This window comes from Seriola aureovittata, chromosome 17, assembly GCF_021018895.1.
Source record: "Seriola aureovittata isolate HTS-2021-v1 ecotype China chromosome 17, ASM2101889v1, whole genome shotgun sequence".
Taxonomy (NCBI): domain Eukaryota; kingdom Metazoa; phylum Chordata; class Actinopteri; order Carangiformes; family Carangidae; genus Seriola; species Seriola aureovittata.
The window spans coordinates 19,080,835-19,097,367 of NC_079380.1; the positions used below are offsets into that span (position 1 = coordinate 19,080,835).

Sequence of the window (16,533 nt, forward strand, 5' to 3'; positions counted from 1 at the left end):
TTTGCAGTAACTGTTTGGTGTCAGGCTCTTAAACATTTCATTTACAGTATTTGATCAGAACACCGATATGTACAGCTGTGTATCAACAGAAAAAGTTGAGCACTGTACTTATGTGGTCTGCAGCAAGACTTTTTCCTTACACAAACATTTACATTCAATACTAAAAGTATTTCCACTGTTTCTAGTAACTTGTAGATGACAATATTACACACAATAGTTATGGTGTAAAGCATTTTAGCCCAGCAGCAGGGATAGGGAGACTGAAGACAACAACCAAGATATTGCTGAGTGGCTTAGGACATATCTGACTGTCCCTAAGTGGTCCAGCCAAAGCCCCCTGTGGAGACCTGAAGGTTGCAGTTGGCAGATGCTTCCATCCAATCTGAGGGAGGGTCAGATAAACTGCTCAGATCCAGGTGTGCAAAGCTTGTAGAAATTTACCCAAGAAGACTGGAAGATGAAACTGCTTAATCTCCACCTTTATGAATTTTTCAACCCCATCTACTCATTCATACTTTCAGCTTGAAACTCCATTCAAAAGTCAAAATGTTCAGAGCATAAGCATAAAAGTTCTACAGCAGTTTCCACTCATAAAAGAAAAACCTGTCAAAAACAAAACCAGTTAATGTTTCCTCAATGTTTTTTCAAATAAAGTACCGTATAAAACACCCTCATATAATCATTACATATTCCTGTATTTAATGTATGTCGTTTATTCTGACAAACAGAATTTAATCATCGCCTTATTTGAATCGGTTTGGTTTCGCGTTCGCCCTGCTTTGCGCCTATTTTGTCCCTTCCTGGTATCCGTCTGACTCCATGGTAACGCTGCTGCCGCCATAAGCTAAACCCGGGTTGTTTTCGATCGCAGACAGTAGAATCAAATCGTATACGATTAACAATAAAAACTAAGAATGTGACTTTATTTAAAATCTACATGGATCGATACCTATGACATACTTCTGAAGACACAGGGCCATAGAGAGCGGTAAGACTTTAGTAACGTTAGCAGCGTATTCTTTGTTCTGTTTCACCAAACTACAGTTAGCTTCACTGTCGTTATCTCCAATTTGTATTTATTTTGAGAAAGTTTTACATTATCATGAGCATGTAACTCATCACTATAAGTACTTTGCTTGAATCCATTTTACTGCTGACAGCTACTTATGCACTTTTACCTTGTAGTGATGGAGAGTACACTTATTTACTCTTACTAAAATACTGAACGTAATTTGAGGTACCTGTACTTTACATGAGTATTTCAATTTTATGATACTTTCTATTTCACAACTACATTTAGGTGGTGCATATGATTCTCTACATGGAACTAATTTAACCAGACAGAAAATAATCGAGCATTTTGCACATATCTGAAAGCGGTCCAAAGAAGAAAATAAACAGAGACTTTTAGAAGCCTGAATAATAACCAGGTTTTAATACCATCTATTTTATTTCCTGTCAGAATCCCAGGGATGGCGACATTTAAAGATGTCTTCTGAAGAAGAGACAATGCAAGTAAGAAATCATCCCACTGGTGTGACCACTCCTCAGCTCTACTGTGTTCTATGCAGTTATATATTTTGCTGGTCCTGATCCTCAGGTGCTGCAAGTCTGGGAGCTTGCCATCCCTCTCCCAGCAGTACTGATGATCACTGTGAGTTTCTACATGATCGTCATTGGGATTGGGCTGTGGATCCGACTCTGCCTCAAGGTTGGTGCTGGTAACACAGTCAGTTAAAAATAACAAAATGTGCTCCTTACTACAACCTGCTCTAAACCTAGAAGCAGGAAGGCATGAAGGCCTACTGTTGCTGATTCATAATCACCAGCATGAACACAAAACTCAATGTTCAGCATGAGAAAAGTTTTGTTTTTGGCACCATCTAGTGTAAGCGCCGGAGGCACAGCAATAGATGAACTGTGCACTGCTGAGTCACATCTGACAGTTTTCTGCAATAAGTTGTTAAGACTTGCACTTTGGTAGGAGACACGTCTGAGGTGATTCAAGTTCTTTCTCAGGTGTGATTGGAACATTTAGCAAAAGGAACAGGGCACAGGATGGTTTAATAATCTCTTGAGATTTTATTATTTTATTTTGATTAAAACAAACTGTATTCCCTCAGAATTATTTTACAAATTATTTTTATCACATAAAATTGATCAAAAGTGGCTTTAAGAATTTACAATAGATTCATATTGAAAATACAAGACAATAATTTAATTTAATTTAATAGATTATCGATGGGTTTTTCTTTCTAATCCTAACCCTAAATATCAAACTGTGTCTTTCAAGGAAGTTATGAGTGATACACCCCTCTGCACATCACTCATGACTTTTTATTTAATCTTGATGCTGCAGACTTTAAATTGAATGAAAATAAAGTTTTATGTTCCACTGTGTCACTATTTATCACTACACACAAGTAAAACACTGCAGAAATGTCTGTCTCTGTTTTCTGTCTCCCAAAGGACCATTGTTCTTCAGAGTGTGGCGACTGTTGTCCAAACATTTCTCTATGTGAGCAGTGTTTTACAATGGCTGAAATGTGTAACTGTAAACTGCCAACCATGCGTTCATGTCTGAACGACACGTGCCCCTCTCCTACTGTAAGTGACCCCCAAACACTCACCCTCTATCAAGAAATGTTTCAGCATATACAAAATCAGATCATGTACACTGTCGACCATTTCCTAAACTACCATCGGTTTTTTGTCTACAGAGAAGCCTCAGGTTTTATTTTATTTTATAAGGACATTTCTCTTTCATCATTAATGTGCAAACACCAAAGACTTGCAATGTTTTAATATTTAAAAAATTTACACCTGGAATGGGTCTGTGAAATTAACAGAAATACAATCCTGACATTGTAAGGTGGGCAGAGTTCAAGCTTAAACATGGCTCACGTGTTTCTGCTTATCAGAAATGTTTAGAAGCCACACAGTGACATCACTCTTATCTTATTTTCATACATCCAATCACAAGATAGGTGATGTAATTTTTGTCAAATCAGGGGGTCAGTGCTTAAAGACATTGTTTTATATATCTGTTGTTTTTCTCCTCACTGAATTTTCTGATATGTTTTCCCACAGTGTGTCAGATGGGACTGTGCCTGTACCTGTCAGCCTCCTGAGTGCGAGTCCTGTAACTGTCTCTGCTTCGAGATCAGGATCAAGTAGAAGACAAGGATGGAGGTACGCTGATGCCAATGTCAGCTTGTTGTCGACAAGTACTTTTACAGTCTAATTTTAAGCCTTTAGAGAGTTCAGAGACAGTGGAGAGAGGAAAAGAGGGAAGAGAGAGATGGGGAATGACTTGCAACAAATCTCCACAGCAAAACTCAAACTCGGGATGTTGCAGTTCATCTGCGCCTTAAACAGAACAGCGTCTGCAGGGTGGTCTGCGTCTCACACACCAGGAGATTAAAGCATTAGACACCATAGAGCTGTAATCTGAACTTGATGAAGAGCCAATCCTGGCTTGAAACATCTGGAGGTGCCTTTTGTGTTGTGTATGTTTTGAGAATGGTTCATTGAGTTTAAGCTTAAAGCTGGTGTTACTCAGTATTGTTCTCAATGACAACAATTCCAGTGAAACAGATTCAAACCAACGGTGTTTTAGTTCGTCTCTCAACACTCTCTGTCTGTGGCTCTCAGCTCTGAGCCCATTGGTTCCTAATGAAGACATACATTTTTTAAAACATCTCACAACCATATAGTTTAAATTTTTAAAAGGCTCAGCAATTTCCTCCAGCAGCTGCTCACTGGTTTAATCAAACAAATTAGAGTAAATATATAAAGCTTTTGTTAGGGACTACTTTGAACAGCGGATTAATCCACATTTGGTGGTATGGTGAGTGTCTCTGGGAGGAGATTGTTGGTTTTGGTCTTTTCAGGGAGTTTGTATCACCAGACTTAAACTTTAATGTTAGAAAATTCTGTATATGTAAAAATGACTTAAGTCGCTTTGTGCTATTCTTTTATATGTTCTGGTTTTTTGAAATTTTTATTAAATTCTGAAATGTTTTAAAAATGGATTTGTTGCATTGAGTTCGTCTTTGGTTTTTGGCATTAAGTAAACCAGCTGAACTAGTATAACTGATCCCCGCCTCCTGTGCAGCAGCAGCATGAGTGATCACAACATGAAGGAAAATGTTGCTGAATCAAAAAGAAAAGACAAAATGACAGACAGGAAAACTCTTCAGTGCTTTTGCATTTACATATTTATTCCACGGCACTCAAGCCAAATCATTTTCAATTCAAAGTGCAGCTTATGTATTTTAGAGCAAATACCATTTGTGTGCATTAAGTGCTTCATCCCCTCAGATAGACGTTTACATTATGGCACAGTGGCTTTCTGGTAATATGAGGTAGTTGATGGGACAGGCTGACTGTTGCCACTGTGGTCCTCAGACCTCCAAAACGTCCTTAAGTTTTCAGGACTGCAAGAAATCCATAAAAGAAAAGTTTGAAAAAAAAGGTTTAGAAAAAGATTTCTGAAGCAACTTCACCTACTTCCAATGTGCAAGGAGAAAAGGAAAAATGTCTGAAGGGTGACAACTGCAGGGGTCCCACTTAACTAATCACTCTGTGCTTCAAAACAGATTAAATAATATTTATCAAATACAAATTATATATTCAAATATTTCACATTCATCATTGTGCTGATTTTAAAAAATGATTAAAAAAACTGGTGCAGATATCATCTTCAAAAACCATGAAATGCTGGAATACTAGGCCACAAACAGTCTAAGACCACTCTCCCATTCAAGTGGTTTCAGACTTGTGGACCCCACTGTGCATTTTTTTTCCAGTGCAACTTAAACATTTCTTCATTGTACACCCCTATTTTACACCTTTCATTTAAACCCATATTTAAAAAAAAAAAAACAAAAAAAACAAAACAAAACTTTTTTTTTTATAACAGTATCACAATGTGATGTATTAGCATGGAACTGGGAGACAGGATGTTGCCCCTGCCAACACAGCTCCTATAAACTCAAACAGGTGGAAGTTTGTTATGTGTATAGTCTAAAAAAATTACTACATTACCCAAAAGCCTCAGGGGCCAGACGCCAGAACTATGTGGCACATTGACTCTGAGCATAACAGCACAACCTTTTTAGCGTAGTGTTTCGTTGTTTGCACTGATGATTAAACCAGGAGAATTTTACAGTTTTGGAAAACCCTGCCTTCATCTGTCATCCCCTGTGGGAACTCTGGAGTCCTGATTTAACCCCGTTAACTTCACTACTGGTGCTCACCAATAGAGGCAGAATCAAGTCATAGATAAGTTAATGCAGCTTTAAGATGACATCGTCTCTCATATTCATGGGTGTTTACATTCATTTGTGCCGATCACATCATGTAAATCACTATTTACAGAAAGAGTTGGAGGTTTCTATGAGAAGAGGAGGAGACAGACTAAGAGGAAAAGGAAATGGAAGAAGAAGAACGAGGCGGGGGAGCCAGTGAGAACGCCCCCACTGGTGGTCATGGTAGGTGTGGTGGTGGTGTTAGTGCTGTTAGTGCTGTTAGTGCTGTTGATGCTGTTGGTGGTTGGAGATAAGAACCTCCCCACTGTCTGAGACAAGAAGTTCTCGAACTGGCTCAGTTTGGTGAAGACCATCACTTGATCCGCTCGTGTTTGTCTGGTGGAGTTGCTTTCAGCTGATAACACCGCCATTTGGAACCAGGAGTTGCCCTGCTTACACATGAGTGGGCCGCCGGAATCACCCTGAGCAAACAGGCCAGATGGGAACGTTTTAGTATTAACTGATTATGAATTATGAATTCTGATTATGAAGTCGACATTAAGTCACATCATTTTGTAAAATTACAGAAAATAATGTTCTTAGTTTCACTGAATGAGCAATACAGATAAATATCATATCATTTTTTTTTAAAAATCACATCAGTCTCACTTTAATAAGCCTATGACTTTCCTTCCAACGCCAACTTCAGGACAAACTCTACATTGTACAATGTGAAATGTTAAAATACAAACTAATATTTTTTCATATTGTAACAAGTCTGAATTGTGATATTATTAAAAGCTGCTAAATGGACCTTGTGCTGTTTCCAAGCTAAAGAACAAGCTTTTGATCTCAACTCTCTAATGTTAAACGACTCACAAACACCTGGATAAGATACAAAGACATATCAACAAATGGTGTATGATGAAAATAATAATTAAAAAATAAATAATAATAATAATAATAATCTCATTATTCACCTGCTCCAGTGTAAAAACTCCTGTACAAATGCTGCCATTCGTTGATGCGTTCCCACAGTCTAAAACCGAGGTCCGGAACTCCTGCAGAACTTGTTCGTCTGAAGTTGGAAAAATTAGGAAATGATGAGAGGTGGAATCACACCCTGACTGCAATTGTATGTATTATTTAGTATGTTTAATTTACATAGGTGAACTGATGCAGAGTGTTAGAATTACTGTGTCAGACTGTGTGTTATGAACTCACCCCCTCCTCGCTCAGAGTTCCAGCCGGCAGCCCAGCACGTCGACCCCACGCTGAAGGTGAGTCCGTCGTCCAGGCAGATGGGCTGGATGTAGTCGGTCAGGGTGGGTCGGGTTTCCAGGTGCAGCACTGCTACATTAGACCCAGTCAGGTTGCTCAGAGTGATATTTGTCACATTCAGTGTCACCTCAAAGGGATTGGATCCGTTCTGCCTCAAACGACCCAGGGTGACGGTCCATTCAGACGGTGTGGGTGAACTGAGGGAGTTAAAATGAACTTAATTAGGCCTGAGGAGAACTCAAGACTTTAAAAATGGGTGGATGGGTTGGTTTAAAGCAAGGGATTGAACTTGTACATTACGTGAAAATATATGGTTGGCAGTCTGCTATATTTTCTTATCGTCAACAATTTCCATGTGCAGACCCAACCCAAACCAATAATGTATCTTTCAATACTCCCTGACCTCCCTCCTCTGTCTTTGGCTCTCAGCTCAAAGACCATTGGTTCCTACTGAAGACGTAAATCTTTAAGACCATTTACAAACATATAGTTATGTTATATAGAGTCAGTCATTTCCCACAGCTGCTAGCTATCGTAATGGCACTGCAGGTGTCTCACCTGGAGAAACAGTTGGCATTGCTCAGCACAGAGTCCTCGGCCACCAGCGTCCCACCACACACATGACTTCCATTCATCTGTATGCTCGCCATCCACGGCCACTCGCCAGCTGTCCCCACCGAGCTTCCTCCCAAAATACGTGAATTCAATGGAGCTCGGCCACAGACCACAGCTGGAGAGAAGAAGCAACAGGCAGACAGTGGAAGTTTAAAAGCCTTGTAAACTCAAACCATCCAGAGCAGACATTACAAACACAGGTTGTTTGGTCAGATTTGGTCAGATCCCAAATTATCCACAGATACCAAATAAGTGAATTTTGGGAAAGTTAATGCACAAAACATCTGGGACATTTCAGTTTGATGGAAGAGGACAGCCAGTCTTTGGTTTGAAAATTTTGTTCAGTTTAAAGGAGCTATTTGTAGGTTATACTTTCGTTACACAGCCAGCATTGGCATTAATGGCTGTTTACTTAACAGTCTTAGCAAGAGCGTCAGCCATCATTGTGTTTAACAATAGAGGAGGGTATATTACGCCCACTGACAAGCACTACGTCTTCAGGGCAGACTGAATGCTACAGGAATTAAGTTTGACTTGCAGCGTTTTTTCTAGCAATAGCAAAACCTACAAAATAACTCCATTAAACTTCTTTCAGCATCAATGAAGAGTTGGAACAAGTGGAGCTAGAATATATATATATATATATAATTCTAAATTTAAGATCTCCGAGGGTAAATTTAAGATTAACAATCAGTTTTTACAAAGTCTGGACACAGCAGACACTCACGTCTGGGTGTGGTTGTTGGAGGGGGTCTGGTTGTAGGTGGCGGCAGGCCTGGACAGGTGACATTCTGGTCACTATCAGTCCCAGTGGACCTGAAGATGATGAAGCCCGGCTGGTTGGATGTGATAATGCTGTTGATCCAGGTCTGATACTGGGATACTCTGGCGTAGACTCCTGGGAAATTAGGCAGGGCACAACCAATTCCAAAACTCACGACTCCCGCCTGGACCCAGCGGTTGTTCTGCTTACTCACCATTGGACCGCCAGAGTCCCCCTGTAAAAAGAGGAACATTTAGGAGAGGGAATCTTTGCATGAGGTAAAATCTGACACAAACACTGGTGGTAAAATGATCACCTGACAGGAGTCCTTCCCTCCATTAAGTAACCCGGCACATATCATGTTCTCTGTGATTCTGCCCACTCCATAGTTACAGTTACACTGTCTGTTCCCCACAACTGGCACCTCCACTTCCATCAGGTTTTGTGGTGAAGGAAGGGGCTCTAAGGATACACAAATTCAGTTAAAAAAAAAGTTTTTTAGCAAATCTTTTATGATTATTTCCAAAACAGTGTGTTTGCTAGTGCCACAGACAGATTATGATAAAATTATCCCTACAAACTCAAGTTACAGGGAGGTTTTGTTGCTCCAAACACAGTATCCCCCCTCCCCTTGTGGTCACAGTTCCTCTGAATATAAAGGTTATCCAGCTGCTTTACGACCCACCAGCAGTTCCAATGTTGCCCCAGCCGGTGACCCAGGTGTCAGTGCCGGCAAAGAAGGCGCTGTCTGCGGCTGCCAGGCAGACAGGCAGAATGAAGTTGCTGAAAGTCACTGGTGAGGAGAGCCTTAGTAGGGCGATGTCGTTGTTGGATGTCGCTGAATTGTAGTTCGGATGAATGATGGTCTGCGTTACTGTGCGAGACACCTCGTTGGGGTTGGGTCCCTCCTGACTCTGGCGTCCCAGAAACACAGTGTGTCTTCTGACGGAGCTGAGGTGATGAGGAGAAAAACAAAACAGTGAAAAAACATTAAAAGCAAAGTTGTTGTCAAGAGCACTTTTGCACTTTAATCTTTTCTCACAATATACACATTAAAGAAATGTCAAACCAATATATCTGTATATCTCAGTCCAAGGTGGTACTAAAAACTACTGTGTGTCAAAACTACAAAAGGAAGGGGAACAAAGACCAATGAAATTAAGATGATAATGCTATTTTTTGAGGACAATATCAATTGGACGACAGTTCATTAATGGGCACAACATAAGTTGAGGGGACAAAAGTTTTAGTCAATTTTGCCGCAAAATAAAATGGACACATTATATAACAACAGGCCCTGATGCACAGACATCCATACTGTAGCTTTAGTGCTACTTAGGACAAGTAAACATTCATTTAAACCAAAGATTTTCTCTTCTGAACCTCTGAGACTGTAAGAGGCCTAAAGAAAGAACCAAGAGATGAATAGCAGAACAATATTTTTCTTCTTTCTTTCCCATTAATCATCTTGAGTCCCCCCAGATTTATCCTGTGACCCCATGGAGGGGCATCGACCCCTAAGTTGGAGACATGTTGGCATGATGTGTTTTGTCACAGCTCTACCATCAGTGCTCACCTTGAGACGCAGTGAGCAGCTGTCAGCACCCATTCGTTGTTGATGAGGGATCCTCCACAGAAGTGTCTAGAAGTTTGCAGACTGACCTGCCAGGGCCAGCTGCCCTCAGGGGCCGCCTGTCCTCCAACAATCCTGGTGTTGAGTGCAGGCCGGCCACACACTGAGGAGAGACATAAAAACACACAGTGAGCAATACTCGCTCTGCCCGACCATTGCAGGATTATAAACTGTTAGTCGAGGTTTATGATGGTGGGTTGTTCTCAGCCAACAGCGGCAAAACTAATCTCATTTCACAATTTCTTCAGAAGTTTAATTGGTTCTGTTTAGAGATTCTTTGTTGGATAGAAAATAATAACAATAATGAAACTATAAACCAAACAATTAAAGTCCTAACAACATGTTTACAATGTCACCAATGACAGAAAGAAAGAAAGTAAATTACGTGTGCATAAACTTTGACTTACCATCGAGTTGTGAGTGAGACTCTGAAAAATAGAAAACAAAAAGACTTGTGAAACAACAATATATATATATTGTATATTATATTTATAGTTAGCGATATTTCATTTCATGAAATATTCATTTTCATTTTGTGCTATGTGATATTTAGATTACAAAATAATTTTCCAGTTACAAAAGGAGGTTGCTGTTGTTTTCGATGCCATTCCCACAGAAATCATTATGACTGCAAAAGGTTCAATAACCAAACTTTAAGTGGTGTAATTTACTGCTCATCAAATGTGTTCATTATCAACTGTAGGAAAATCAACTTTTCAAGTGGAAATCTCATCAATAAATTGATTGTTTGTGATATAAATTGTCAGAAAATGTCTATTACAAATTCCCCAGAGCCCAAAGGGACATCTTCTGCCATGTTGTTTTAACGGATCTCACTCTTGTGTAGCGACCTGGTGCCCGGTCTCTTCTCAGACTGGTTTTACTGCCTTGGCTGAGAGAACTGTCAACATTCTTTCAGCTGCACTTTATCCACGCTGGGGTTTTTTTTATTTTGGCAAGACAGGAAACATAACGAACATATTTTTCTCAGAGCATATCTTTATTGTGTTTACAGCCAGAATTATGTGTGATGACAGACACAGATTGGCTCACTGACCTGCTTGTATTAGAGCTCCAGAGAGAAGCCTGAGAAAGGTGATGTAAAACTACAGAGATGGGTTTTGGTTCTTAAAACCACAAATATATCTTCTTGTGGATCAACTTATGGATGTAACATTAAATCACTGAAGAACTCATTTAAAGTCAATGAGCTAACAGTGATAAAAATGTATGAGGTGTCTGGTTTAAGACACGGGACCATGTCGCTGCAGTGTGTGTTGCTGTGTGTAACCCTGTCCCTCTTTGTCCTTATGTCCTGTCATTTCCTCCGCCATTTTCCTACATACATTAATAAAAAGGATTCATTGTGATATCATAGGACATGGAAGACGCCTCGCTCTGCTCCTGTAGGACAGTTCAGCCATCAGAAGTTATTTTTCTCTACAAGTAAGTCTTTTGAAATCAGCATCAATTTTTTACTCCGGGACTTAATGAGGAGTGGCTGAAACCTGCCCACCGTACACATGATGACAGAGATCTGTGGTCACACCATGTTAGTGCAGTGACTTCAAACATCCCTTCACAGAGGTTAAAGCTGCTGTAACATATCCAAACACCCCTTAATAGAAACTCCTTAAAGAAACGTATAGATCCCTTAAATGGCTGAAATCAAAGCCACAAAAAAGAAATTGCTGGATCACAAAAAAACTCTTTAGAATAAGAAAGTCTGGGCTTCCTTTGGGTCACATGACACAACCATACCTGCAGACGTGACTTATTTCATGTACATGTCACCTTCATACTATACTGTAAAATATTTAAGGTGGTGTTAAAGTGTGAAACGAATTCACTTCTTACGAATGACTGAATGTAACTAACACCCTGTTAGTCTCTACATATTCCTTAAACCTGAACTTAATCAATGTCAAACCTCCTTTAAATTAGTTAAAATAGATAAAGGAGGTTAAAATATATTGATGTCATATCATTTAGGACTGTCATGATATTTCCTTTTGTTGGACGATGTTTTGTCCTAGAAATAATCATGATGAATGATGTTATTGTCAAGACCACTGATATAATGATAATATAATAGCATATTAATGCAAACACAAACTTTCAAAGAGCAATTCACCTTTAGTTCTCATAATATTCAGACATTTGAATTGGAACAAGAAAAATATCCTAAATAAATAAAACATGAATAACAATAAGATGACACAGCAGCCTGTTTGTGTTAATTAATCCTTTACAGAATTTCAGTTGGAAATATTGCATTTTTTATTCCACCACATTTATCTGCCACTGTAGATACTGTTTACTCTGCAGACTCAGAGTCAATAAATGTGGTTGGTTGTTAGAAATTTCAATCAATGACACAATGATCTTAATGATCTTTAGGTTTTAAAGTTTACTTAACATCATTTTCTCCCAGATTTAATAATTTTCATAAATTCTCATCATAAAAGATTTTACTTCCTCCTCAGTGTTTCTTGTCTGATACAATTGTCAGCAGATCTCAAACACTACTGGTTCAGGTGTGCACAGTGAAAAGGCTCCTTACCTGGTGTCAGCAGAGTCAGCACAGTTGCCACAAAGATCACCTTGTAGAGAGCCATGACTGAAAGTCCATATGTTATGATCTGCTCCGGCATAAATAACCTTCTTCTCCCCTCCCTCCCTCCCTCCCTCCCTCCCTCTCGCTCTCTCTTTCCGTCTCTCAGATACAAACATACCTCGCTCTATGTCAGGTAAATCGTTACCTGTGCAAGACACGCCCAACACCTCACCACAAACCAAATGGCAGCGCCTGTCAAACCCGGCAGTTGACAAACTAAGTACTCAAATTTCTCAAGGACAATTTTGAAGTAGTTTAGTTGTACTTTTTTTAGTTTGTATGAGGAAAATATTATTCTTTATTCTCCACTAGATTTATCTGAGCTGTAGGTTCAGATTTTATATAAAAACATATAAAAAGCTTATTAAAAAAACACAATGTGTATTTAAAGAAAAGACTTCTTTAAAGTATTTTTCTCACATGGTTTGTTGTAAACTGTCCGAGGGCCAACGAGGTCAAATGATGTAGAATCATTTTTAAAAAGCAAAGATTAAAATCCAAAACCAGAAAACAGAAAACAGTGAATGACAACTTTTATTTTTTCTTCTTTCCTCTTCTGTGAATCATGTGACAACCCCCTCAGATTTATCCGGTGACCATTTGGAGGGGCGTGACCCCTGGGTTGGGAACCACAGGACTGAACTATCTAACTATATATGACGTAGTTAAAATGTAAAAGATTTAGAATTAATATATAAATCACAATGAGTACTTTTACTATTGACACTTGAAGTATAGTACAGTAGCTGATATCACTTGTGTACTTAGGTTGGATTAAGACTTTTAATTTGGAGTATTTTTACATTATGATACTGGTACTTTTAGTTAAGTAGAGAATGTAAAGACAGTTCTGTTTAACCCTGTAAGGCCGACTGTTGCAATATTACGTCACATTCAACCATCCTAAAAAAAGATCTATGAATATTTTCTTTTCTAAAGACCATATTTTCATAGTCAATGGGTCCTATTGTTTATCCTAACAATGCTATGGGATAGCATTGAATAGGTGTTTATAGGTCCAGTCATCTGACCATGAACTCACACTACCTGCGAACTTTTCTCCAAGTTCATCTCCTTTGTCAAGATTCAAAATTACATGAAATATTTTTATTTGTTTTTATTACAATGTGTAGAACATGAAGATGTTAAGTTATTATTTTTATGTTATGTTATTTTTTCTATGCCACTTGAGAAGTACAAACATGTTAATTGGTGTTTCAGTTTATTTATCTACCCATTGATCTTGACATGTTATTTCCTGCCTCAATTACCATAAATAGTGGAGCAGAGGGCGGAACACACTGATCGTAACAGACGGTCAGGTGAATGTCACCTGGCAGCATTCCTGCATCTCCAGGAGTCTGGTTGAATTTGATTGCGACTGACAAACGTCTGGCTTGCAGTCGTATATTCTGCTTCAGACCCATTTCCTGTCGTCAGCCTCAGACTTCAGTTCACTCAGCCTTTCTGCTCCTGCTGTATCTGATCCATCACATTTAACATCAGCTTTGGTTTCATTCTCACCAGATTCCCACAGAGGTGGGAAAAATTTTCATTAAGCATATGTCGTGATATCAAAGTGTAAAAATACTCCGTTACAAGTAAAAATCCAACATTCAAAGTTTCACTTACAGCACAGAAGTATTATCAATAAAATGCACATAAAGAATCCAAATTTAATTTTTTTGATAATATTGTATTATTATATTTTTTATTGATTTATTATTTGTTATTGATATTATTGAACTTATAAGCAGCATTTAACTGTTGTGGCTGGTTATGGGGGAGCTCATTTTACGTTACGTTATATCCTACTGGGGAGTGTAATTTACAAATGGTACAAAGTGACATATTTCCCTCTGAAAAAAAGGGGAGCAGTAACTAAACCAACGACTTCCTATAAGGAGGGAAACCAAACTAAAAACTGATGAGATGATTTGGAAAACCGCAGAAATGTGACGTAAACATACTCTTTTAAAAAAAGCCAAATTAATTAAGTGTAATCATGTCATCATATGACGAGACAGGAACCAAACAGGAAAAACAAGAATTGTTGTGGGAATATTCCATGAAAACCACAAAGGAAAAGGAGGAAGAGGATACACTGAAATAAATGCTTCAACAGGACCACAGCACTGAAACCTGCTGTCACTCACAAACTGACTGAGGTCTTTGAATATGACGACTGACACTGGACAAAATCTGGTGCTTTTTCAGGTTTTACATGACGGCTGCTGTAATAATCCTCCTTTTCATACATGTGGAAGCATCTCTTCATTAGTTTCAGTCGGCTGCCTCCAAAACCCGTATTTATCTTTTTACTCCACTGCATTTCAGTGTTAAAATACATTGCTGATGAAATTAAACATCTAAGGTTCACGTTTTTTCAAGTCTTGAATGCCCACATGTCCACAAACAGTTATCTGTTGCTGAAATAATTCCTGCTGTTGTCTAATTCTGAAATATACTGAAATCCTGAAGTTTAGAAACCTTTTTTAAACTCAACGAGGAATGGATGTTTTGTTAGGAATAGAGAGGCTGATAGCTGGAGTAATCTTTCAAATGTGTTTGTTTTTCACTCTGGGGCCATTAATTAAAAAACTCCCGGGGCGTCGTGTGGCGTAGTGGTCTAAGCAGGCGCCCCATGTGTAGAGGCTACAGTCCTCGCTGCAGTTGGCCCCGGTTCGAGTCCCGCATCGGACGGCCTTTACTGCATGTCATTCCCCCTCTCTCTGCCTCCCCATTTCCTGTCTCTCTCCACTATCCTGTCCAATAAAGGCACAAAAGCCCAAAAAAATATACTTAAAAAAACAAAAAAAAAAAAAACTCCCATGAGTCACTTGAACTACTAACAAGTCACACTATTCATCATGAAGTCATGAAGCAAACAGACACCACTGATCTGGTTTTAAAGGTGATGCTGTGCAGCTGAACTCCATCCATCTACACTGACAGTTGGATGGGGAAATTCAGGAGAGCTGCCTGCTCAGGAATGAACTGGTTAAGCTGCATGTGGATGCCAGTTAACAAATGAACGCTGCCACTGTCATTTCCATAAACAGGTACTTGTCTAGGAACAAGTACAACTAGAAAAAATTGTCGAAAGCATAAAGGTCAAACGTCATGGTTTACACACTATAATCTCTCAGGCTCAGGCTCAGGCTTTATATACTTTTCTTAAACTTAGAAAAGACACATAGCTAAAAGTGATGGATAATGAATAGTTAAAAAGGTTAAAGCTGGGTGACAACACTGACTGACAATGATGTTCTTGTCTTGATGGTAGACTCACCTTCCAGCTACAGGTGTGAACCCCTCCAACGACACTCAAGTGATCTCCACTTAACTAATTATGTGACTTGTAAAACCAACTGGCTGCAGCAGAGACTATTTAGGTTTAAAGGGGATGAATGTTTATGTAAACATTTATCTTGTGTTTTGTATTTGTAATGAGTCTTCACTTTGACATTAAAGTTCTGTTGATCAGTCTCGAAATCCAACATTAAACCTGACAATAAAACATGAAAACTGCGGCAGGTGGCTCTGTGTGAAATACACTCATTATAGTTGTGATTTAATTTTTGGATACTGTAAATGCTATGTGTATTAATAATAATGAATTAAGAGTCTTTATTGTTGGACGAGTTGTCTCCAGGAACTTACTGGATATAATTTTCTTGTGAAGAAAAACTGGGTCCGCCAGTTAGTCTACAAACCTCAACAAGGAAGTCTGCCTCACTGAGAGTAAACTACAGGTAAGGACAGCAGGTATGCAAAAGTGCAAAGTCATGGTTACAAAATCGACAGGGTGTTAGTGAGGGGCTCGACATACAATGTCTATCAATGACCAAAAAATGTGACTTCAGTTCATTACAACTCAGCTGAAACGTTTCATTAAGTCGCCTCAGAACCAGAGAGGGAAAGCTGTGACTGGATCTTCTCAGAGAAATGTTCCAGTTTAGTTACAGAAATCACTGACAGTGAAAAACTAAATGATTTTCTGCTTTTTTTCCTACTTACCAACTATTTTTTCTCTCCATATTATCAGTCATAGCTCTTTAATAAAAGCCTTGTTTAATTTACATGACTTTCACATTTCATGTAACATTATCCAAAAGACTAATGATTCAGTCTTATAGATACTAATAAAGAGATAATATTTCATGACTGTAACACGGTTTTGCATTCACCTGAACATGTACTAATGAAACAGAAATGCTTTAATTTTATTCTTTTACTCATATTCAGCCATGTAACATAAGGAGGAGGCTCTGAGGGGTCAAACCCAATAAGAGCAGGTACATTTAGTAGGGAAAAGTGTTAAGAGTTGTATAGTGTAATAAGCTGAGACACCTAATCCAGTTAAAACTTG

The 16,533-nt window shown here is 38.8% G+C and overlaps 2 protein-coding genes across 2 annotated transcripts; one reads left to right on the forward strand and one right to left on the reverse strand.

The window, feature by feature from the left end:
• The first annotated feature begins 92 nt into the window (after positions 1-92).
• Positions 93-4,034, forward strand: si:ch211-198p11.6 (uncharacterized). Its single transcript, XM_056401494.1, has 5 exons — positions 93-988; positions 1,463-1,515; positions 1,601-1,711; positions 2,470-2,607; positions 3,091-4,034. Exons 2-5 carry the CDS (start codon positions 1,489-1,491, stop codon positions 3,175-3,177), a joined length of 363 nt encoding a protein of 120 aa, XP_056257469.1. The 5' UTR covers positions 93-988; positions 1,463-1,488; the 3' UTR covers positions 3,178-4,034.
• A 168-nt stretch (positions 4,035-4,202) lies between these two features.
• zgc:100868 (uncharacterized protein LOC554458 homolog) lies at positions 4,203-12,185 on the reverse strand. Its single transcript, XM_056401493.1, has 10 exons — positions 12,108-12,185; positions 9,952-9,972; positions 9,488-9,647; positions 8,597-8,862; positions 8,228-8,373; positions 7,876-8,146; positions 7,092-7,263; positions 6,477-6,730; positions 6,233-6,330; positions 4,203-5,734 (listed from the first exon to the last, which is right to left on the reverse strand). The coding sequence occupies exons 1-10, from the start codon at positions 12,160-12,162 to the stop codon at positions 5,399-5,401; spliced, it is 1,779 nt and encodes a 592-aa protein (XP_056257468.1). The 5' UTR covers positions 12,163-12,185; the 3' UTR covers positions 4,203-5,398.
• Positions 12,186-16,533: the final 4,348 nt, after the last annotated feature.

Coding starts and splice junctions, on each gene's coding strand:
- si:ch211-198p11.6 (XM_056401494.1), top strand. CDS start 1,489: ATGTCTTCTGAAGAAGAGACAATGCAA. Junction 1,712..2,469: donor GGATCCGACTCTGCCTCAAG/GTTGGTGCTGGT, acceptor TGTCTCCCAAAG/GACCATTGTTCTTCAGAGTG. Junction 2,608..3,090: donor ACACGTGCCCCTCTCCTACT/GTAAGTGACCCC, acceptor GTTTTCCCACAG/TGTGTCAGATGGGACTGTGC.
- zgc:100868 (XM_056401493.1), bottom strand. CDS start 12,162: ATGGCTCTCTACAAGGTGATCTTTGTGGCAACTGTGCTGACTCTGCTG. Junction 8,374..8,596: donor GGGCAACATTGGAACTGCTG/GTGGGTCGTAAA, acceptor GTGTATCCTTAG/AGCCCCTTCCTTCACCACAA. Junction 5,735..6,232: donor GAGTTTTTACACTGGAGCAG/GTGAATAATGAG, acceptor CTGTTTGCTCAG/GGTGATTCCGGCGGCCCACT.